General features: G+C 35.3%; 1 protein-coding gene across 7 annotated transcripts in view; it reads right to left on the bottom strand.

The window, feature by feature from the left end:
* Positions 1–23,808, bottom strand: part of PALLD (palladin, cytoskeletal associated protein) — a 210,861-nt gene that overhangs the window by 100,684 nt on the left and 86,369 nt on the right. For all 7 annotated transcript variants that reach the window (XM_075028877.1, XM_075028867.1, XM_075028850.1 and 4 more), the window contains 2 exons: positions 18,855–18,974; positions 17,716–18,058 (listed from right to left, as the gene is read on the bottom strand). In XM_075028877.1, coding sequence (XP_074884978.1) covers positions 17,716–18,058; positions 18,855–18,974 — 463 coding nt within the window. The remainder of the gene's footprint in view (positions 1–17,715; positions 18,059–18,854; positions 18,975–23,808) is intronic.

The raw sequence follows: 23,808 nt of genomic DNA on the forward strand, positions 1-23,808 counted from the left end.
GAGACAAGAATTCACATAGGAAAAGTAAATTGGACAGTGCAAAAAGTACACTCATCAGCATTAGAACTCCAGAGTCCTATTTCAGTGACCGAAACATCTCTGCTGACTTAAGTTAGCAATTCTTAGTCTGTCATCTACAGAAGCACATGCACTAGGAAAAAAAAAAGAAGATATAAGACACATTTACCTATACTACAGTAACAGTCAGGCTGGACAATTGTCATTCTGAATATTTGTAAGTTTTTTTGCTTCCCCCCACCCCCATGAATATTTTGTTTTGAGGCAGGTATTTGTATGCAGAACATACATTCCTCTGCTGGGGCACATCGTCAAAATCTTCTGTGATTTTGATAAAGCCAGGATGAGGCTTATTACGTGACTCCAATGGCTATGGATGCTGATAGGATGCCTATGCTTATTGAGTATTTTATGCTGCCCATTTCTATGGTTTTTGCTGATAACCAGCACCATGTTCATGTGTTTTAATGGAAGCTGAAGGCACACAGTTCTGACTTCAGGGGCTGACTTGGCAGTTTCACTCAGACAAGCATTTACTAGATAACAGAGTCTGCAAATGTCACTAAAGTCCATTTTAGACTGTGTTGAGAGTTAAGTAAACATGATTAGCAAGGGGGCCAAAAGGGTGGTTGTGATTTTCTGTTTCTGACAGAAAACACTGTTTATCCTATATTACTTTAGAGAGGAAGACTTTAATTCCCAGTGAGCATTATAAAAGTAAACGAAAGTTGAAGTGTATCCAACTCAAAAGTCTAAATAATTTCAGCAAGCTAACAACATCTAAGCCAGTATGACAACTATTTCCCTAAGTAATTAAAATACCACGGAAATTAATAAAAACAAAAATGATAAAATGAAGCACTTAAGAGGAATTGTCACTTCCGTGTAATCTCCAAAGACAATTTTATCCTGTAAGCAGTTATGAAGCAGTTAAAGATGTAATTAATATGCAAGTTCGGAGCAATGAGTCATCAGAAAATAAAATCAGACTTTTCCAGTAACGTTTGCCATTTCATTATTGCAGGTTTTGAATATTTAATAATAAAATAAAAAGCATTTTTCTTGAAAGTGCCACAGCAGAAAATGTTACTACTGAATTCAGAAAGGTGGAAAATAAAAATATCTCCATCCTTTAGGTAAAACCAGAACTAAACTGCTGCAATAAAACTGTTGTCACTTGAGACTGGTTGAGCTTTCTCTTTGTGAGTATTTAACTAATAGGTCACTTTCTCAAAGTAAGTGTGCTACCTGACATTCATTAAACTTTCCCCAAAATACAACAGCAGCATTCCATGCCATTCTGCTTTGCCTTCTGCAACTGTATATGCTCTAATTTATTCAGCTACCAGGGAGAAATACACTGCTACTGAACCACACAGTTGGGTTCTTTGGCCAGATCACCACTCGCATAGCTACTGCTGTTCTTGAACACCTGAGAAGATTCCACAGAGATACAAGATTTGCTTACCCAATTCGTATTATAGAAGCTGAACTAGAAAGAGGTGGCATTCAAGTACTCTGAACACAGGTCCACATGAGGACTCTAGAGGCTTTAAGCTTGGTAAAGTTTGTTTACTTCCCTCAATCTCTTCCAAATTAAAAAAAACAAACCCAACATTGGACTGTAGTTGCCAACACAAATAAAAACCAAAGAAATCCTTAGTTTAAGAAATCAGCTATAGGTGGAAATATAAAAAAGAAACAGGTACAGATAGGAAAGGGGAAAAAAATACCAAAGGACTTGCACAATGCATTCACTGGCAAGGTACTTTATGAAAGTCCATGAGATAAACTCAGATAAATTACCATAAGATCACTACTTGATAAGGTTTGGTACATATACTGCACACATATGAGATTATAGAAGAGCATTTTCTTCCAGGTTCCAGGCCAGTCTTTAGCACACAGAATAAGCAGAAAATTACATAATGAGAAAGTATTCTTCTGCAATCAATGAGAAATTTTAAATATTATCCCACAGACCACCTGCAGGTTCAGGTATGTTTCTAATATTTTTATGTCTCTATTTACACACATTTAAAACTAGAACCAAGGTTTGGCATGTTAAACTAACATCTGCTGCATTCACAAATTATCATCAGCTTACCATTGGCATGGCAGGTCCTTGGGTGAAACAGACAGTTTGTCAACAAAAGAATGTTTCGCTTGGTATTCAATGAAATAAGAATAGCTGGTATATTTTGTGTATGTACATTGAGATCATATCCAGTTCTGCATGGAGTGTAGAGGAAGATCTGCATTTACCAAAGTCTTAATCACTATATGGCAGTTCCAAGAAGGCAGTAGAATTTATAGGTGCTATATGATGTTTCTTATATGAAGGAATTGTAACAAAATATAAGTAATTATAAGGTGCAAGTACAGATTATTTTTTTTAGAAGGCCAATACATTAACTGTTTCACAGATATATATTAAAAATTAATATTAAGATATAAAGAAATTATAAGCAATTGCAGAAACCGAGAACATCAGAACAACAAAACAGAACGTGATTAGGGAAGAACGGTATAGGTGGGATTAATCGAGAAACATATCACATTTCCCACTCAAATCAGCAAGAAAATGACCTACTTATTCAAACTCAAAGTATGTTGTTAACACAATCATTTCTAGAAAACTCTGAATACATGGCCTTCTAATGTCAGTATCATTAAAACAGAGCAGTATAACCATTTAATATTACAAGGAAGAACTTATCAGTTCACTAGAAACTTTTCCCATAGTGTCTTTAATTAAACTTCTTTACTAAGAATTTTTAAATTAAAAATTCAGACTTCATGTCCCTTCAAGGTTTCACACAGTGAGAATTTAAGTAATTTAATCTGCTTTTTATACATGTCAGGATCATCCAAATATTTAATTTATCCAAGCAGGAAAATGAATGCAACAGCTACACTATAAACAGAACTCACAGACAAGAAAACAAGTTTCTACAGCAACTCCTACAGTATTGTATTTGAAACGGAAAATATGCTATGAATTTTTCCTCTGACTCTGCTAAGAAGCCTTTGAAGGCTCATGAAAACATGACAATGCAATTCACGCAAAACGGTCCTTACCCTGAATTGATGAACCTTATGCTAATAGTGGTTCATCTGTTGGAATTGTGAAGACTTTCCATCAGAATGAAAGAAGCAGGGAGACAGACAAGGCGAGAGCAAGTGTGAGCGAGAGAGCGCATGAGCGACAAGTAAGGGAAACGGAATGAAGGAAAAGCTACTTCAAGCTCTAATTACTTTAACTTTTTTTCCTATTACAATTATTTTAAGAAAAGTCTTTTTGAAAGAGAAACGTAAAGAAACTCTTCCATTTAATTGCACTTTTTATATTCTTAAGCCAAAGATTTTTCATGCAGTAATCTAAGCAAGAGACATTTTTCCTCTGGATTGTTCTTACTATCTCCCCATCTCCATTTTTCACTGCAGAAATTTATCAATAACTGCCAACAGGATTTGAGTAAACTAATACCCCTTGTACTGAATTGACTTTAATGAAATGAATGACAGAGGGAGTATACTAAATATGTGTAAATTTTCAACACTAATATACTAAAAATACTAAGAATTTAAACTGTTGTGAACTTCACCAAGCAATTATAACTGAGTAAGCTTCTTCACTCAGTCTTAAATATTACTGTTTTTTTAAATGTAGGTTATAGCCTTCACTTATTTTCTGTAAACTAATTTGTAAAAGTCTCTAATACAGGCAGAAGACAGATGTTACTGAAAATATTAAACAGATTTTAATGGCGTTCTACCTTTTTTCCTAAATATATTTTTCAGCTGCTGCCATCATTCTCTGGATGTCAAATCAGCATACTTATAATGGATTAGTATTTATCAACTGCATAAAATAGGCAAAATTACATACACTCAGTCCCATAGAGAACTGGGGAGTAAAGAGTCAACAAATCAAAGGTTATTTTGATTATACTTTCACTTGCAAACACGTTTTTCTCATCTGACTTCTGTTATTTTCCTTATTACATTTCACATTATTTCCTAGGTTATAATCTTATAGACAGTCTTCAAATTTCTGATGAATCCTGACAGCTAGTGAAAACCCCAATTAAATTTATGTTAAAACTATTTTCTGACATGTCATTGTGTCTGCCAGATATTTTATGTATTCTGGGACCTGTGACCTCCAAAATATGCCCGAGTTTAGAGTTTTCACACTCACATGAGAAACAGATAGCCTGTAGACCTGATCAATTTGGCTTCAGTTGTTCTTTAGTCACCAAAAAATATATTTGCATAAGCATATTATAGCTTTGTGTTGCAGGTATCATATAAGGTGTGAAAAGCCCCCCCTTTGTGGTGAAAAGTGAGCATGATTTTTGGACCTTTTCATGGTCAATAACTAAACATGCAGTTTTTGTCTTAGTAGTTAGCTCACAAACAACAGCTGTTAGTAACTAACTAAGTTTATACGTAGATTACGGTAAGCCAGAATATCAGACCTAGAGCATAAGCTCAACTTCAACTAATATATGACAACCAGTATATTTTGTTTGCTGTTAATGAGGCTGACTAAAGATCTAATGTACAGAACAGTAAGAATGTGGAAGGCACTAGGAAAGAAGGAAAAGTTGTAGAGGACAAATTAAATGTAGAGAAAGGTTGGATGAAGGCAGTGGAATAGTAGAAATAGAAAAGTAGAAAGAATATAATTTGGCATTTAGAAACTGATGTCTTGAAGAATTACTATCAAACAGTATAAATGTGTTTAAAAATAACTGCAAAAGGACAGCTTAAGAAGTCTAACAGACACATATCTGTAGTAAAGTGAAGGCATATCAAATAATTACCAAAACATTATAATCATTCTCAAAATAAGGTTTGCAAATGCAAGTGATAATAAAAGACAACACAGTTGACTGACACTTCTAATCCACAATTTATTAAATTCGTAATCCATGCAGCAGTAAGAGAAAGGAACAGCTGAGCAGATCTATGGAAGTAGAAGGAGAGGATTTTGTGGTGGTTAAATACTGTGATGTAGCTAATTAAGGAGAACCAGGAGTGCAAATACAGTGCAGTACAAGAATATTTGTGAAGAAAATGATGAGACAATGATTTTTGTCATGCTATCAGAAAATAGCATGAAAAAAACAAAGATTCATAGAAAGCACAGTAGAGCCAAGGTTAGAATAGTTCTTGACACAGCAAGTCTCTGTCTCTTTTGCAAAAGTCAGGAGTCCATATACATATATCACTAAGAGACAAAGACCAATCATATTGAAAAGGCTTGAAGGGAAAGGGATTGCTTAATTTGGGAGTGAATCTTATTTTGGTGGCCCTGAAAGACCATCTTAAGGCGAGTTGCTCTGTCTAGCTGTGCCATAAATAGAGGTGGAGAAGGAGAGCAGCTGATGGTCTTTACAAGCACGGTTGGTGGTGGATCCAACACCTTTATTAGGAATAAACATAGACCTAGCATCTGTATCTTCCACACTTCTGTACTATCCAACTCATCACTGTTGAATCTGAATTCCAGTGTTTTTGATCTTAGAAGATGAAAATATAATCTAAATCTGACTTAAAAAAACAAGGTATAAAAAGCTACAAAAGACACATTACTACCACAACAACTTATTAACTCACTGATGGAGACAGCGATAACCAGCCTTTGACAAATAGGCATATAGATTTTTTTAAAAAACTTACAAATACTACAAATGGAAAAGCTGGAGCTATTGAAGAATAGCATATAGGGAAAGCTCTATGGGTCTCACAGGAAAGATTTTAAATGGAACAGAAGTTTTAAAAAATAATAGGTACAGAAATTTCACTTTGTCCTAAACTCACTGTTTAATTAAATTCACATATCATACCAGTTATCTAACTGCAATTAAAAAAAAAAAAAAGCTTAGGTGTCATAAAATAATTGAAGACAGTTCTACTTCCATTACTTACATGATCTACCAGAGAGAGGTGAGAAAGGTGAGACGGGGGGATGGTGACCAAAATCTTGATGGACAAAATTTTGCACAGGCCACCTATGTTTCTTAAATAGTTTATAGAAGCAAAAAGAAACCAGAAGCAGAAACACTACAGTTCTCAATGTGGTTAGGGAGATGGAGAAGGAAAGGGAGAGGGAGAAGGAAGGAAAATACCTCAGAAAATTGCAACCGTGTCTTTCAAATACATGCAGAAGAACATGAAATGTGTTTTCAAGTATCAGTCTGTACAATACAGATGAACTCCTGAATCAAGATAATGAAGATAAGGGAAACAAATTTCAAAGAACATGCAAGAAACTAATAATTCGCTTATGTAAAGGCATGTAGAGTGAAGATAAATACACAGATTTCCAGTTGTACTGACTTGATGCTTCATACGCTTGAAAACTGAAGATATTTTATACAATGAATATTACCAAACATCATACAGATCTGCTTTAATAAATCTGTAATGAGTAATAAAAAGGAATTAGTCAAACAAAGCAAAAATGCAGCGCCTTTGAGAGGTCATATGAGCATTGCCTAGATCTCATCCTGAAAGCAAAATTTCCAGACATTCACTAGGGGTCCAATTCCATTAGCTTCACATATGTTAATTATTTTTCTGACTAAATACACTGCCACTTTTGGCGAGGATACCTGAAGGCCTGACACAATTTAACAGGCAGGAGTCTTAGAACATCACAGATCTCAACCACGTTAGGTTCTCGCAAGTATTTTCTTTAAATACACACACACTATATATATATATTACACATTATCAAGTCTACCAGAAGATAAAAAGGTGATTATCTCTCTAGTAAACAACTGTTCTACATGATTCAAAGGTCAACCCTTTGTTATATCCTGGAGACATTTTATATATTAGTCTTAGAACTGTTCTGTATAAACACTGCTAGCATCTTCTCCTAAGCATTGGGGTCTTTTCCTCCTTCACTACTACTAGTTTTGAACTGAATACCCAACTTCCCTTCTGTAGCCAAATTCTAGACTCATGCTTCCAACTTGGTATTCCTGCTAGGGCATGAATAATGTCTCTGAAAGTGGTCCACTCCCCTGGCTCTTATCACATACTTTTTCCAGTATTCTGGAAAGAATTAAGCTATCTCCTTTACAGACATCTACCCAAGCAACAAAGCTCCCTCCACTGGATAAGTCTTTTCTGTTCTTACCTCCATTAAAATTTCTGTGAGAGGCTTCTTATGACAAGAAATATTTGATAGCATTAATAATGCTGACAGAACAAGACCTGCAGCACTTGCTCAGTTCTTATTTTTTTCAACAGATTTAGTTTGGGCATTTGCTTGACTACATAAACTAGGAATATGGCTTTAATGGACTGACATATTAGTATCTTTAAACTCTGGCATGTCTATTGATTCCATATATGACAAAAAATTAGCACATGGAAATTCTTTATCCAAAGTTTTATAGCACGCATACTGAACCAGAGGGAAACGGATGCCACTGAGTTCCAAACTCTTGTTTTTGTCACCAGAAAATATTTCTTTACATGGGGCAGAAAATGAAAAAACAGTTAATGTAAGTAAATGCAAAAGATAATGGAAGATAAACCTGAGGACAGGGAAGAAAACTTGAAATGACATACAAGGAAAGCTTGGTAGTATAATCACAGTTGGAAGAAGCACAGAAACCATCAGACAATTATATCACTTCAATAAAAAAAAATCTGGCATATGTCAGAAGGCAACAGAATAATAATAAAAACAAGTAGCTCTGTAACTATGTGAGTTTATGATTAAACTTCGTAAGCTGTAGTATCCTGTCCAGCAATTCTCCTCATCCAAGTGTAAGTTCCTACTTGTGCAGAGCATGTTTTAAAGCATGGGTATGACCAGCTGCAGGTAGGTGGGCAGGACTAACTGCAGGAGGTTAGATATTTCTGCGATAAGGTTAAGTTCCAGCAACAAGTTTATTAAACCAAGAGGATACCTTAACAGTAGGTATTGGGAGTCTGAGAGTAGCCAGCACTTGAACTTGTAATCAGTTTAGCTACTTTTTTGCATATATATTACACAAAAAGTATGCAATAAATTAGTTATTCAGAAATTATCCTTGTTAAATGATCCTCAAATGACCTTCTTTTTTTATATTTCTTGAAGGAAAGAACGATAGAGCCATTACTAATCAGTCCTCATATTGTTGCAGATTTCAAGCTGAAGTCAAGTAGCTTCCAAATTCCATTCAAACAGAATACCTGCTGTTTACCCCAGCTACCATTCACATAATCATGTTTATGCCTATCATGGACTACTGAAGTGTCCATAATACTTCAAAGTTCATATTATCAAAAAGAACTTCATACTAGTATATTTATCTACCCTGACTCTACCAAACACATTTTCCAAATGAAATGAATATTGGCAGAACTAGCTTTGCCAGTTCCTCTCTCTGTCTCTTAAACTGATATTAGTTGATCTTTCATCTCAATTTCTTGATCAATTTTATACTCAGCAAAGAACATGATAAAAACTACTGTCAAAACCTGTGCAAAAGGTACAAGCAGGTTTTCTAAAAAGCAAATTCTATTTTCTAATAGTAATCCACTTCTATGTCATGTCTTGGTTGAGTGAGGATTTCCAGTTTCTCATTTTGGATTAGAATGCTAAGTGCTGTATACAGAGTTTTTTTTCATTTCTCGACAGACCTGGATGCCAAAGGAAACGGCAGTGCAATCTTCTGTCCTATTAGTTAAAAGCTCTTAGCCTGAACCAGAGGGACTTTCTCTAGAAAGTCACTTGGAAAGCAAAGATGACAGACATACTATTTTTGGTACTTTAAAGTTTAGGGTTGCTTTCTTCCTCTTTCCTGCAAACCAAACACAAAATTATGAACACCATCTGTCTCAGTTTTGAGGCCTCAGCATCTACCTGCTACAGACAAAGTGAGCAGTCCTGGAAAATGGATTTGTCTGCATTGAGGCAGAGCAAAACAAAGGTAGCTCAAAACAAAAACCATATCCCTTCTCACCTCCTTTCATCCTTCTACCCAGCAAAAGATGTTATTTTTACATTTTCAAAATTATGTGTAGGTTGGATAATTATGAGAACAGGGATGAAACAATACCAAGGCAAATGTGGTTGCATGCCATTTGCAAAGCCATGTAAAGATGGAGTAAATACATATAATGAATAGTCTGCAAAGAGTAGCATGCAAGGAAGCATTTAATCAGTTGGTTTGAGAACTCTGTCCTGTAATACCAAGAGAGTCCTTGATTATTTCTACAGGAACTCCCTATCCAAAAACCTCACTGAGAACCTCTCAGAAAACACTGCATATTAGAAGAACTGAACACTTGAATTTGCTTTGGTTGATCAATTCCAGGTATTAAATCCATCCAGTTATTTCAGCAAGAAGGAAAGAAATGAAAAACAACAGAAATTATTCAAAAGTCAAAATATTTCATCTTGATGCTTTTAGTTCACAATTATCATAAGACTACCATAATTTTTTTGCAGGTGGACAGTACAACATTTCCTCTTATATTTTCTGGTTCAAAGGTACATCATAAACTACTGGCATACTGATCTACTCAAACTTTTTACAGAAAAACACAAATCACCCCAAACACACAATCTGCCCCCTCTTCCCTCAACCTTTGTTATCTTTATTCTGTAACACTGTCTGGTTATTTATGCACCCGCACAATTCCGTATACTTCTGGCACCCACTGAAAATGAAGAAGGTTCTTAGCACTTAGGCCAAGCTTCTAGTTTCTATTTGCTTCTTAGGAAAAAAGCCTACTCTTGGTACCTTGAGAGGAACTGGGGGTAACAGTTGGCAACAAAGGTATGAGAGAGGCAACAGAGTTATGAAGCAACAGCAGGGCAGAAAAAAGAAGGATAGCACTCTTGGAGGCACTAAAGATTTTTACAAGCTTACAGCATGAGTTTAACTAAAAACTTAAAATGCAGAGACTCAAACAAGTCACCAAACCTGTGCTCATCTTCCTCCATTTCCCTGCTTATCCTATAACCTGGATTACTTTTAGTGTTAAAATGAAAACCTGAAAAACCACAGAAGTCCTGTGTGCATATCATGCTGGCGGCACACACACTACACGTTTTATAACTGATTCAAGGATGTTTCACTTTTCCTGTTAAATACTGATTAGCTTTTATGTAGGCAGAATGTACAGTTAGTTGTCTCCACCTGCTAAAGGTCAGAAAACATGAGTGCCAAAAGAAGAAAGAAAAAACCTAAAAAATACATTTCTTACCTACCTTTAACCTTTCATGTTGTTGATATCCATTGTTACAAAGAGAATCAGACTTGTATTTCTGCAGATTTTAAAAGTCTTAAAGTTCATTTATGATTACCCTTCAACACTATGTTAAAAAAAGTATCAGTAAAAAGGAAATTTCTCAGCAATAACTGCCTCTGGTTTTGAGTCATGCTATTCCTTGGTCTGAAATAGGCAATTAAAGTCACTGAAAGCAGAACACACACAAAACCCCAATTAATTATTTTTATTTACAATTTCAAGTTACTACCTGTTCTTAGGTTTTCATTAAAGTCACCTTAGGAACTGGGGAAAAAAGTGACATTCTACTGCCTGAGCAGGCTACCTTTAACAGCAGACAGACCAGCACATCATTTCAATATTTAAGTTATTTGTGACTGTTTTGAGGAATATGAAGGAAATTGTTGACACATTTTCATGTGACTTTAAATGTCTAAATGAGGAATCATGAAAGTCACTGAGATTAGAACTGTCTCATAAAACTGAATTTAGGATAATATGAACAAATGGATCATTATATGCAGCATCAGATCCATCTGATCAGTAGTTACAAAATTTTGAGGTGGAACAGGAATAGTTTTATATCTCTTCAAGTTCATGTAGCTCCATTAGAGATACAACTTAATACAACTCAATTACGGCATTTTCACACAAGTATTATATATTTATACTTATATTTTTTTAATATATTAAGTACAGACAATCTAGTTTTCCAGCAAAATTAGGTATTCTATCTCATAAGAGAAATGGTGCCTAAATTGTTTGCAATTCTCTAGGAAAGATCCATGCTTTTAGAAGTGTTTTTCTAGTCATAACGATATAAAGATAGAACAGCTTAATGATTTGTAGGAAGATTTAGGATTTAGCATCACTATAACTTGAAGAAAAGAGAATGCTATTTTTGATTCTAGTCCTCTCACTGGGTCATCTTGCATACTTTTTTAACAGGTAGCTGTCTCTACAGCTGCAACACCCTATCACCTATGTAATTTTTCATCTCTCCTACCTGTAAACATCAATCTAATATACCACAAAATGTTCAGAAACTTTGTTCCACTGATCTATCTTTTTTTGGTAAAAACTACACAACACTCCCTTCATTCTTTAAAACAGTGAGATACAGAGCATCATAAATAAATGCGACTTTCAACCTATATTTCATAACACTTCCTATTTCCTCTATTCCATCTCCCAGTGGTCTCAGAGTTTTCACAATGATCTAAGATCACTAAGGAAATCAACTAATAACTTGGTTTAAACTAACCTAACCTACTGCATTCGGTCCACAGGTAAGCTGTGAGGCGTTATAATACTTTTTGTTCCTTCTTAGGATTTGCAACTTTGTGTAAGAAAATAAGAAAATAGCCTGAGAAAATGGAAACAAACCCCTATTTCTTAGTATATTCCCTCATAAAGCCTCCTTTATTTTTATATATTATTTGTTATTAGTAAATCATAAACCCTAGTCCTAGTAAAACAAGTGCCTGTTGATTAGTAGTTGCTGAAATGGAAATTCTTCACAAGTTTTCCTTGGTTTACCTCTAATCCTGTTAAAAAATACTGGTGTGAAATAAGAGAGAGAAATAAAAGCACTACAAATGAACTATTCATATATTAATTGTGAGAACAGATGTAGAAAATGCTAAGGACTTGTACTACAATCAAGTGATTAACTTTTTGTGCAGTTATTCTGCTTTACGTTTTAGCAATTTTTGTTTAATGCAGCATTAGTTATTTCTACTACAGTAGAAAATACATGCGTAGATCAAAGTTTTATTGTGGGTAGACTTTATCACCAAGATAAAGATCCAAACGTCCTTATCAACCTTGAAAGAGCATAGCAGATGAAACTAAAGAAGCAGACCTGGATGGACCTTTGTTCATGAATGCAAAGTTACGTGTTTAGTGTGATCACTAACTCCTAGACAAAATAAGTGTGTTACAATTTTCTTATACAGATGAAGATTGTCTTGTTCATTTCCAAGTCAAATGCTATGAATGTTTACAGCTTTGAATTTTGTTCAGCTTTATGGAATATGTGAACCTCAATTATACATTATTTTACACCTTTTTTCTATCAGAAAATATTACGGGGGATGCTAACCAGTGTCTTATTCTCTGTAAGAGTACATATTTGTAATACAAATTTTAAGACTTCATGGAATTCTAAATTATTGCTTTTTGATTTAAATTATTGTTTGTATAACTTCACAATTTTTTGTAACAGCCATGTTTTCTTTTTATCTTCGCATTTCTGTGATTCCAAAGTTTTCAATTCCCACATTTTTGCTGGAGCAAATAAATCTTGAATATATACTGTACATACTTCTGATTGACAGTTGTAATTCAAAATTAATAATACATGCTTTTGGTTTTTAACTTAACTTTTGAAGAAATATGGAAAACCCACTAGGACATAGTTCATTGTTGAATCATGTGAGAGGTGGGCAGTATCTTTCCCATAGCTGGGAAAGGCTCTGTTACTTTTTGTTTCATACAAATAATGGCAGCAGAGCTCTGCTCTGTGTGTCATTCAAACTATGCAAGAATGGTTTTCTACTCAGGTTTTTATCAGAAGATGCAATAACTTTAAACAAAAACTTAAATAAATCGGTGTTTAACATTCAAGTTGAGCATTTCTGTGGTCAATCCTTCCTAATTTAGGCTGCTAAAGTAAATCACATTCATATACACATTAGTATAACTGGATGGAAAACAGTTTTCCAACATCACATGTCTTACCATTTCCAGAATGTTGTTGTTCTGCATGAGAACAAATGTGTACCCTTCAAAGCTCCCAGCACAAGTGTCTTCTCCGGGCTTCAGCAGCCTCGGTTCTCTTAGGCAGACTAAGGATTTATACCTGACTTTTATATATTCCAAGGCATTAATCATTGGATTGTTGGCTATTCTCACATGTTCTTTTTCTATCCAGCTCTTCCTAATATAGTCTAAACAGTCACTTACTACTTGCATATATCAAATACAATTATTAAGGTAGTAATTTCTTGCAGTATCTTTAAAACCCAATGCCTGGCAGGACAGGCTTTACAAACATCACAGCATGTACATGACTAGAAGAACAAGTTCAATATTAAGCAAATTGCTAGCAGAAAGATGAAGTTAAGAATTTCAGTGATGAGTGAAAAACAGTGAAATAAACATTTTAATAAAGGACATAAGAGACATTCTAAAAATGACTGAACTAGCATCTTTGCAAAAATGTCTGAGGCATCTATTACAAAACAGAAGAAACCATGAAGGAAAACTCAGCTGCTGAGGAGTGGAGACTGAAGTGCCAAACAATTCAGTTCAAGAAATAGTATCACTTTCACAACCAGTATGAACACGAGTGTTTTAGTTATGGAAGTTCTATCAACTCACACAGCAATGACTTTGATACATATTAACCAGATTAACTCCTTATCTTTAAGCAATAATTTTAACTATAATCTCAGCTTTTCTTTACTGAAGTTACATATAAACTGCTTGATATCTTTTAAATTATGTTTATGATTAATTTCTTCCGTGTATTATTTAAAAAATAAGACTAAGACTTTTGAATACCTTTAAAAAAACCCCAAATCTCAGAAAAAACAGGAAACAATATAGCCATGTTGAAGGAAATACTGATTATCAACAATGTCATAAACTGCAAGAAATTATATCTTACTGCTTTTCACTTTTAACAGGTATTCTTTTTACAAAATTAATATCCCCCTTTCATTTTCACTGAAAAAAAAATTGTCAAAGAGAACTGGGTGAGATGGAATTCAGGAATTCTGTTCATTCTCCTTCTTCACAGCATGCATGATGCATGCCCATGCAGAATACTACTTCTCACAATAATGCAATGAAAAAATTGTTGATCATTCTACAGGGGCAGGTATTGCTGTGCTAATTTTAAAGGTATCAAACACGTCACTTCCTACTGGCTTCTTTTGAGTTTACGTTAATGGATTAACTACAGAAAGAAGACTATGAATACCTACAGTTGCCCTCTGCATCTGCAAGGGAGAAGCATGGAATAGAACGACTCCCACTAAGCTAAAACTCTTTCTGATCATTGTATATGACAGACAGAAATAACACTCCAATACAAAGAGGGTAGAACAGTAGCCAACTGAAGAGAAGCTCTCCAGTCAGAAAATTCTGGTACCACACTGTAGTCACATTGAGTCTCCGAACCTTGAACTGATGGCTTGTTACAAAGCCAACTAACACCACATAGGTAGGTACATCCAGTAACCATACAAGCACCATCTTCTTTTCTGTTACTGCTTTAACAGACACATGGAAAAATAATAGTAATACTAAGCCACTTGAATGGAAGTTCTTCATTTGAAATAATGGACATGTTATATACAGTTCTACAGAACAGTGTCCTGCCTTTTTTGCAGACATTCAGACTGAGGATTATGAGGGGTTTAAGGCAGCACTTGCACACATGGGCTGCATTCTGAAATTAATATTAACATTTAGTTGCCTAATTTGAGAGATGCAAAGTATGTGAAGATACATTTATGGGGACACTTCTAAAAGCTAATCTGTGCATTACACCAATATTGCCTGGAAAAGTCCAATGCATGCTAACAGCTCAACTTCCTCAAATAGGTCACAGCAGCAGAGATCAGAATTGCAGAAATCTGGGTGGTTTTGGTCTCAGGTCAACAGTTCTTCCTCTCTTGTCTACAGAAACTCATGTTGCTAACAAGGCATGATAAAATATTGTGCCTTTTAACCATATTTAGCATTATTGTCTTTTAAATTACATGTTAACAAAATATCTGGTATTGACTGCTTTCCCAGTTAATTCTATATATGCTTTTCTCAGAAAATTCTGTATATCGTGACATTAAACTGTGTTTTAAATATTCTCAGCACCACACTGAGGCAACTAAGTTATGGCTTAAGGATTACTTAAGTGTCTGTAACCACAAGCTGAGCATTTTGTAGGACTTTGAGAACATTTTTCAAGCCTGAAAACAACTACAGTAACTCTCTGTAGCATGCCAGCTCTTGCATTGGACTGAATTGTGGCAAATCATTATTTATAGGTGTTGGTTACAGCTTCCTTGCCAAGGTGCAAATGTATTTCATACTTCAAGAAGGTACTCAGTCTCTCCTTCTTATTAACAAAAAACCCCAAAAACCAAAAACCAAAACAAAACAAAACCCAAAACCCCAACCTCCCCCTCCCCAACAACAACAACATCCACCAATACCTCCCCCCCAAACCAGCCCATCATTCCCAAACTCTTTGCAATTGCTTTCTATGTTGGCTGAACAAACTATTCAGAGAGTTCACAGATAAACCTGTTAAGTACTATTTGAGTTAAGATAAGCTTGAAAAGAAAAGGTTCTTTAGGAAATTTAAAATCAGAGTTAGTCTTCATCAAAATTAAAACTCACTAATTATATTCAGAAGCTTCAAGCTTTCTACATAGCCAACATTAAATATTTAAATAATTTTAAAAAAATGTTATAATAAACATATTTGCTGTTATGTCATTGCTAATATATGCTGTTTCTATCATCAAATACTAATACTCTATGGACAGATACAAGTCCATAGCTGAGTTCTCTTCAAGTGGGATCATTCTCATGGTTGAGATAGCTACTTTACTACTCAGCTAATTTTAATGCAATTATTTTGTTAGCTTTGGCTTGGGATGGAGTTTCCCAAATGCTGAAAGATGATTTCAAGTCTCTGCAGCCAGACATTCCTTTTCCTCCTCCTGTTAGCAACCTTTCCCTTTCTTATGTTATCACTACGCTTGGGAGCAAAATACTTGACTGAGGGGAAGGCAAGAATACCATTTCTGACAGCAGTATAGACTTACAGTGGCTTTGGCCAAGCAAAACATGTATCTTTACTGCAATCAAGATCACTCTCTTACGCATCAAGTGTTAATGGCAAAGTATAGGACTCAAGTGCAATTGCACTAGGGATTCCAAGGTCATCCAGTTGGACATCAGCAACTGAAAGGATTCTTGTAATAGCATCCTTCTCACATCATGGTATACAATGTTCACCTCTGTTTATATGTTGACTCTATGTTTAAAAACAAAACAAATTTTGCAGAAGTAGTAGTAAACACTATACAATGGGAAGTGTATGACACAGCTTTCTTTATCTAGGGCAACCTCACTTTTGGGAAAGAAAGCTCTGGGGTGAAATTTGTTTTTTAATGCTGTGCTGGAGCAGCTATCTCCTTTCTTCACAAATGGATCTTGCAACAAGAAGTGCTGGGTACAGGACCATCTGGCTCACTCCACATCACCTGTCATCTGCAGGTTGCCATCTTCAGCAACCTCCCTCCCATACATGCAATTACCACCATATGTATTGTTATTCCACCACTGCCTGTCTACTTCCACTCCTCCTTCTCTTCTACAGTTGTCAGAGACTGCTTAGAATGACAAAGAGCAACAGAAGGAAAAAAGTGGTGGGTGCAGAAAGGGAACCCTGTTGGCTTGCTGCCTCAAGCATGTGTTTTTGTGTGTTTAAAATCAGCACACGATTGCTGAAAGAACAGCATTTTTATATTTTGCAAGTTATCCTGTGAAAACATCTAATTAAGAAATGACCTTGCTAGGTTTGAAGACCATATTTCATGCTTCGTCTTAAACACATCACATTTTTATAATTAATAATCCCTTCTGATTACTGATGCAAATGAAATAAAATAGCATTTTAGTTCCTTTGTCATACTCCAAAAAATTTTGAAGAAGATGCAAAAGAGGAGCCTGCGCAGTGCTAAAATCAAGCTATGTTAACAGTCAGCATAAGATCACTCTTGCATAAATAAGGTATCATCACAAACATAAGGTAAAAATGTTACTACAAATTTTTCCACTTATTTCTCTCTCTTCTCCTTAAGCTTTTCATTTTCCAGTTTTTAATTATACAAGAGCCATTGTAATCTGGCTGACAGCAGAATAAGTTATGTTATATGTAAACATAATGTAAGAAATAATACAAACATTACACACCTGAATATCCACTGACTACACAAAACCAAGAACATTCAGAATAAGGATAGCTAACCAGTGTTGAAACAGGAATAGCATGCAGGAATCTCAGGCCACTTTGACATTTAGGCACAGTGACTAAGAATAACAAGCACTGAGCAACAGCCACTACCACTTATTTCTTTTTTATGACTTTATCTTAAATCTTTCTGTAGAATTTGGTATATATAATGTACTTCCCTTTGATGTAGCATTATGAGAAAGAACACAGTTCTCTCTTGTATTGAGCTCTTTGGTTCTCTCTTGTATTGAGCTCTCTGGGACATAAATCACAGCAGTAAAAGGATTGTTCAAGGGACAGGAACAGTCCTTGTCCATTACTTGTCTAACACTAAATTGCTCCAGGCAAAAATCTGCTTTCAAAAAATACCAAGTTTATAGGAAACAAAAAAACAATCAAAAAATACTCACAACTTTGGTTTGGCAAGCACAGGTGGTGGCTCCTTTGCGGGTGAGAGCAAGACAGCTGGAGGTGGGATGGATTTATCACCATTTGGCTTGCTGTTAATCATTCCATTTACTCCATGAATGGGATGGATGCCATTTGTTTTTTCCTCAGACAAATTGAGCTGTAGTTGAAGGGCTGTCACACCAGATCTCAACTCAGTGTTGTTTGTTTGGTGGGTCTCTGTATGTTTCTTAGGAGGAAGCTCAAGAGAGCTAATTTCAACTGGAGGAAGCGGTGGGAAATTATGGAAATCATCACTGTTGGATTCTCTTGTAAGTGATTCATGATTAGAGCTTTCTGAGTTGGCTAAAAGAAATAAAAAATAACGTCTCTCCGACAAGTCATAGACAAAGTACATGGTACATGGTACACACATGCAGTATTTTTAGTTTGTTAAAGATGAGATCTCTTTGGTTCTATGCAGATATTTTTCTAGTCCTCCTGTTGATAATTTATGATGAATTAGATACATGATTGGCTGCTCATTTTCTGACTTTGCCCCATGCAAAAGGCACAATAAGGTACCTTATGGATCCCTCTAAATCTATTTCAGGAATCCAGCTGCTAACTGAGACTGGCAGGTACGGACAACAACAGCTGAAACAGCACTTCCTCTTCCTGGACTCTCAGCATCATTTAAGAACAAATTAAAAATGCTGAAGGATGTATGTATACATGGCATATTTGCAACGGCAGCCAGGCTAGTGCATTCCACAACAATATGTATGTAAACATATTACAAAACTAAACATACCATGTCACAGTTTATTATTTTACAAAAGTCATATGCCACCTTTGGTAGCAGAATTTAATCTGCTTTCGTTTTGCCTCTGCTGCCATCTAGTCTCAGAACCCTAATGCTTAAAAATATGCCAGGTTTGTGGCAGACACTTTAAAAATGTGTTTTACATGAATAAAAATATTAAACTAGGAAATGAGCCAATAAAAACATTCAGTTTTCTTTATATGAATTTTCTGAGGTTGGCAAAACCCTTGTCTTACAGTAGCCCTTTTCTACAAGGGAAGCAGACTGATAACATCACAGGTAAATTAATTATCTAAGATCTCTGATTAAATATTCCTCTTTCCCTTCATCGCATACCTGAGCAGACAGTTAGTTGCGCACTGCTTGTTACTGAACCATGTTCATTTGTTGCTGTGCATGTGAAAAGTCCTGAATCTTCAGGAAAAGTTTCTGCAATTACAAGGGTACATATCTCTTCTGGAAATAAAAAGAAAAATAAACTGCATCATAAACTATTTAAAGTACCATGTAATGTTTTTGCTTTATATGTTAGAAGGACACCAGAAAGTGCTCCTTACACAAAGAAATGCTGAGAGAACTGCAGAAGATCTTCCAACATAAATGGCTTTAATGAAAATCACTTTGTATCTAAACCAAGTAAATTCACCAAACTAAGTTTTCAAATGGGACCTGTCTTGAAAAGCAATTTTGCAGTCACAATTCTGTGCAGTCATTTCATACACTCAGTATCTTCATTTTTATGCAAGATAGTACTAATTCATATGAATCAATATATTGGTTTCCATATACAATTAATACTTGGAAGCTCTTTTTGGGTCTCTGAATAACACCACCAAAATGAATGTCATGTCATGTCATTCCTTCTTTCCCCAAAGTTTTCTGTATTTAATGCAACACTTCAGATAACTCCCATTCCCAGTAAAAACAGAAAGTATTTTGTCATCACTTCCAGTTAACTTTTCTGTATAAACTGACCAGAATTAAAAACTCTGGATGCACAAATATTGCCCTTATGCAGAGTTTGGGAAAATAATTTCTGTCTCTGTCTGCAAAGCAGTGAGAATGGATAAATTGAAACTATAGGACAAAACAGCAACCCCAGAAACTCATCAGAATGCTGTGACACAGACATATTTTGTAGCTGTTTGAAATCTGTTCATTCTACTTTGATAGCCATAGTATATGCTTTGATTATACCAGGGCCTCAGTCAGAAAACTTGTATGAAGGCTGGATTGTTCATATTTCAGGTTGGGTCTCACAGTAATGTTTTCTAAATCAATTCCATCCATTTATAGTGGGCACATTTAATTATCTAGGCATATTTTTTCCAGATTTTTTGAAGAAGTCACTTTATCTCTACTTGTAAACAGTATTCTAATATTTTTAAAAATTCACTGTATAGCTAATCTAAATAATCCTAATATTTACACAACATACCTAGATAATTTTAGACCTGGACAATGTTACATCGTGGGTTTCCTTAATTGAATAGGAGTTTCTTTTGCTTATGCTCATTTCTTGTCTCAAAATCAAAGCAGGGAAGTTTTATAGAATTCAGCTTCATTTAAAAAAAAAAAAAAAGGCACTTTGCATTTTGGACATTTACATGGAATCCTAGATATCATCACAAAACTAATGGAATATAGCTAATAAAAACAAACTGAAAAGTGAGGAAAAATATTTCATACTCCAATAACTTTCACGTGAAAATTATTCTGTAGAAGAGGTTCAGTAAAGTAAGCTTCAATTCTCTTAGTTCAAAGAAGGAAACATTTTCTAATAGTTCTTTTTTTTTTTTTTCTTTCCTAATTTTCATTGTGGAATGGCAGACCATTGTCTTGTTTAGACAGCTAACACAAAAATTATGGAATTTTTCCAATTATAAATTACAATGCATCCAAAAACTTCCTGTACTGGAAATGGGCTAAAAATGAATGACTAACTAAATATTTGGCACAGAGTTTTTTTTCAGACAGCAGAACATGGGGTTTTTTTTTGGCAACACAAACCAGTCATTCTGTGTAGCTGCAAGGGGAATGTCTGGCAATACTGTAGCAGGTTGGATCTTATCTGACCCAGATGAAGATTAATGACTCATGAAAGGTCTTATCAGGAAAGTAATGGGTAACACAAGCTAGTTTTTGAACTACTGAGATCAGCTTTTTTTAGAGTCTTGGTGTGTCGTAAGCAGTTGAAGCTATATTGTTAACCTCACATGCGTACTCCTGGATTGAACTGACTCTGGGGATGTAATCTGATACATGCAGCACACTAGTTTCCTGTTCATTTAACAGCAGAATTCTGAAAGCTGGGTATTTCAGGACTGCAAAAGAAAATCACTCCCACCATGCTGAGAACTGCTGTTTGAATGAGAGCAAAGTTACTACAAAATATAACAACCAGCAGAATTCCTATTTTCCAAACAGCAGAGCTAATTAATGCATATCGTTCTTTCCGTTTTTTTAAGTACGTAAAACAATCACATGAGAAGAGCTGATCTTCACTCTTCAGTGATGGAAAAATTCTAATGGATTCTTCCATGATGTGGTTTGTTTACTGAAGCGGTATATTTGAAAAGTATACATGGTAAATTGAACTAATCCTTGTAAAATAAATTGAAAGTAAATTAGTGATGAAAATAATCAGTTTAAAACTTGGTCTTCTCAGCTGGATGAGCAAACTACAACACATTTGTGATCAATCATGAGAAAACTGGCTAAACTGAAAACATAAAAAACCCTTAGAACTAATCAAAAAGCAGCTTGGGCAAAAAGCATGTGCGAGCAACACATTGCCATTGCCCTTATTCATTTTTGCCCCCCCCCCCCCCCAACCCAACAATCACTGACCTCCAGGTCCTTGCTAAAAGGCTTACTACTGTGGAAAGCATAGAAATAAAATACTAATTTGACAAAAGAAATGTTCTTTAAAGATTTCCATAACACACTTTGAATGCATAGTGCTCTGGGTATTTTTCTAGCTTTACATCCAGACTTACGTAATCATTTTTCCTTCTGTTACTATGCTAAGTAGAATCTGATGATTTGAAGTAAATAATGTCTGTTCTACTTCCCGGCAGTCATCAACTGACAAATAATTTCATCACAAAAATGTGTTCCAGAAAGCAGCTCTGAAATGCTGTTCTCAGGGCCTTAAAACATATTTAACACTTGACTAGATGAATACAAAAGCATTCTGTTCACTGAAACATGTAAAATGCTTAGGCATGCAAGTACTTGACTATTTTGCCAGTTATTTAGAAAAAAAGATTACATTTTACAGAGTAATCCTTTCCCTTAATGGTTCATGAGTCCATTAGGAAGAATAATCTTTGGTAAGACAGAAAACCATTGCATTTTAACAAATTTCATCACGGACAACGTGTTTACTTCAGAATGTTTCTACGTATTATATAAAAGTTACAGTAGTTCTTATATCTGCACCTTCATCTCCAAATATGATCATTAGCTTCCTCCACAGTAATGCACATACAGTCCTGGGAAATAAGTATGGTCTTTCATTAGTAGTTGTTCATTATGGTGCAATGAACAGAGCTATTCCTGTAAGATGTAGTTTCAAAGCCATAAGTTTTCTGCCACACAAAGACAGTGGGTAGTCACAGTGGTGGTTTCCTGGTAAAAATCCAACCAAACACAACCCTGCCATCTTGTAGACAACTTGGCTCTTATTGTCGCTCTTGTTCCCTTAGCCATCAGAAGTTTAACTACAGTTTAACAGCAAAGCAATATGCCCATCAGGTAACTTCTCCTCATTTAGGTATCTGTGCATTTTTTATACAAAGAGAATGGTGAAGTGTGAAAATAAAGAACCACCGAATATGCAGAGTAGCATAATAGATGGTAATATTGCAGACCTGTAGATGCCTTAACTTGGAATAACACAATGGAAAAAGTATTTAATCTACTTGTTTCTGATGATCACTATTGTATACACATTTACCCAGTCAGGCAGCAGTTCTGGCTTATTCAATAAGCTTTATGCCACTCAAGAAAGGAAGAGACAAGTTTTAAAAAGATATACAGAACTGACTATGTTTGAAGATATCTCAAAGAGCACTTACAAAATACTAAAAAGAAAACTGAACAACAGCAAATGTGATTGTGGGCAATATAATGCAGTTTTAGGGTAAAGAATTGAGGTTACAGCATATGTAATCAATATCCAAGGCAGCTGTTATCTAGCCAGTTTGGGTACAATAAATAAGAATACTGCTATGGCAGCATGGACTTTAGTCCCTAAAGCAATGTTCAGGTTTGAGGAGAAATTAAGCCATTTGTCAGGGTCAAGGAAAAGTTTATGCTTAAGTTTACACTAAGGCAGTTATGATGCTGTGGATAACGTCAAACTAGCTGGCTTAGGTAAGTCACGTGTATACATCAAAGCTGAAATCAACGCATTCAGCAACATAACTGTGATGATTAATCTACCCGAATAAGCTTTAAATATTTACAATTGAAGAGGAATAGCAGCAATTTTTTTTTTTTAAATCACATAGTACAAAAAAGATCAGAGGTTTACTTTGAATTTGGAAGCATCAGCAAGCAAGGACAGTCACAGCAGACTTAAGATGGGGTCACTGACAGGACCAGAATTCTGTAGGTACCTTGGGAGTGCAGAGTGCAATTGAAAATGTAATTGACAAGCAATAGCATGTAGATTGATCAGACCACCTTTAAAGAAGGATAATTTTAGCTTATTTTCAGTTTTCCTCTTCATTTGTCATCTTGAGCTATAGCTCATTGGAGATTGCTCTCTTCAAGCCCTTCTTTGCTGCGTAGATGTGAAAGAGAGCCAGACTCTTAGTCATAATTCTTTTGTTTTCACTAAAAAAAATGCAAGAATCCAACACGCATGCTGACCTACTGAGTTTCTGTGGTTTGCATTTCATCAGCTACCAGAAAGCTGATTTTCTTGGTGTGGGAGGCAGTAAGGATTTCTGTAACATCTGCCATATATTTTCAGTTTCAAACATTATGCAGAAATAGGGGGAGATTTCTAAGGGAGTTACTTACTAGAGTTGAAACTCTGGAACACAGCAGCCAAACAGGGAACAAGAAAGCACAATCCAAGAAAAGTGATGACTATCTTTTGAGATGTTTTTGGTGAATATACACAGTATTATGCTTAGGAAAAAAAAAGCATGTATATGTGGCAATTCCCTGGCAATTTAAGAAAAATTACTTCATATAGTTTTCTTCTTACATGCCATTAGACAATTGTTTTAATGTAATTCAATACAGTTTGTGGCTGTCTCCAGACAGCTGAGTA

Source organism: Buteo buteo, chromosome 1 (assembly GCF_964188355.1).
Source record: "Buteo buteo chromosome 1, bButBut1.hap1.1, whole genome shotgun sequence".
NCBI classification, from domain to species: domain Eukaryota; kingdom Metazoa; phylum Chordata; class Aves; order Accipitriformes; family Accipitridae; genus Buteo; species Buteo buteo.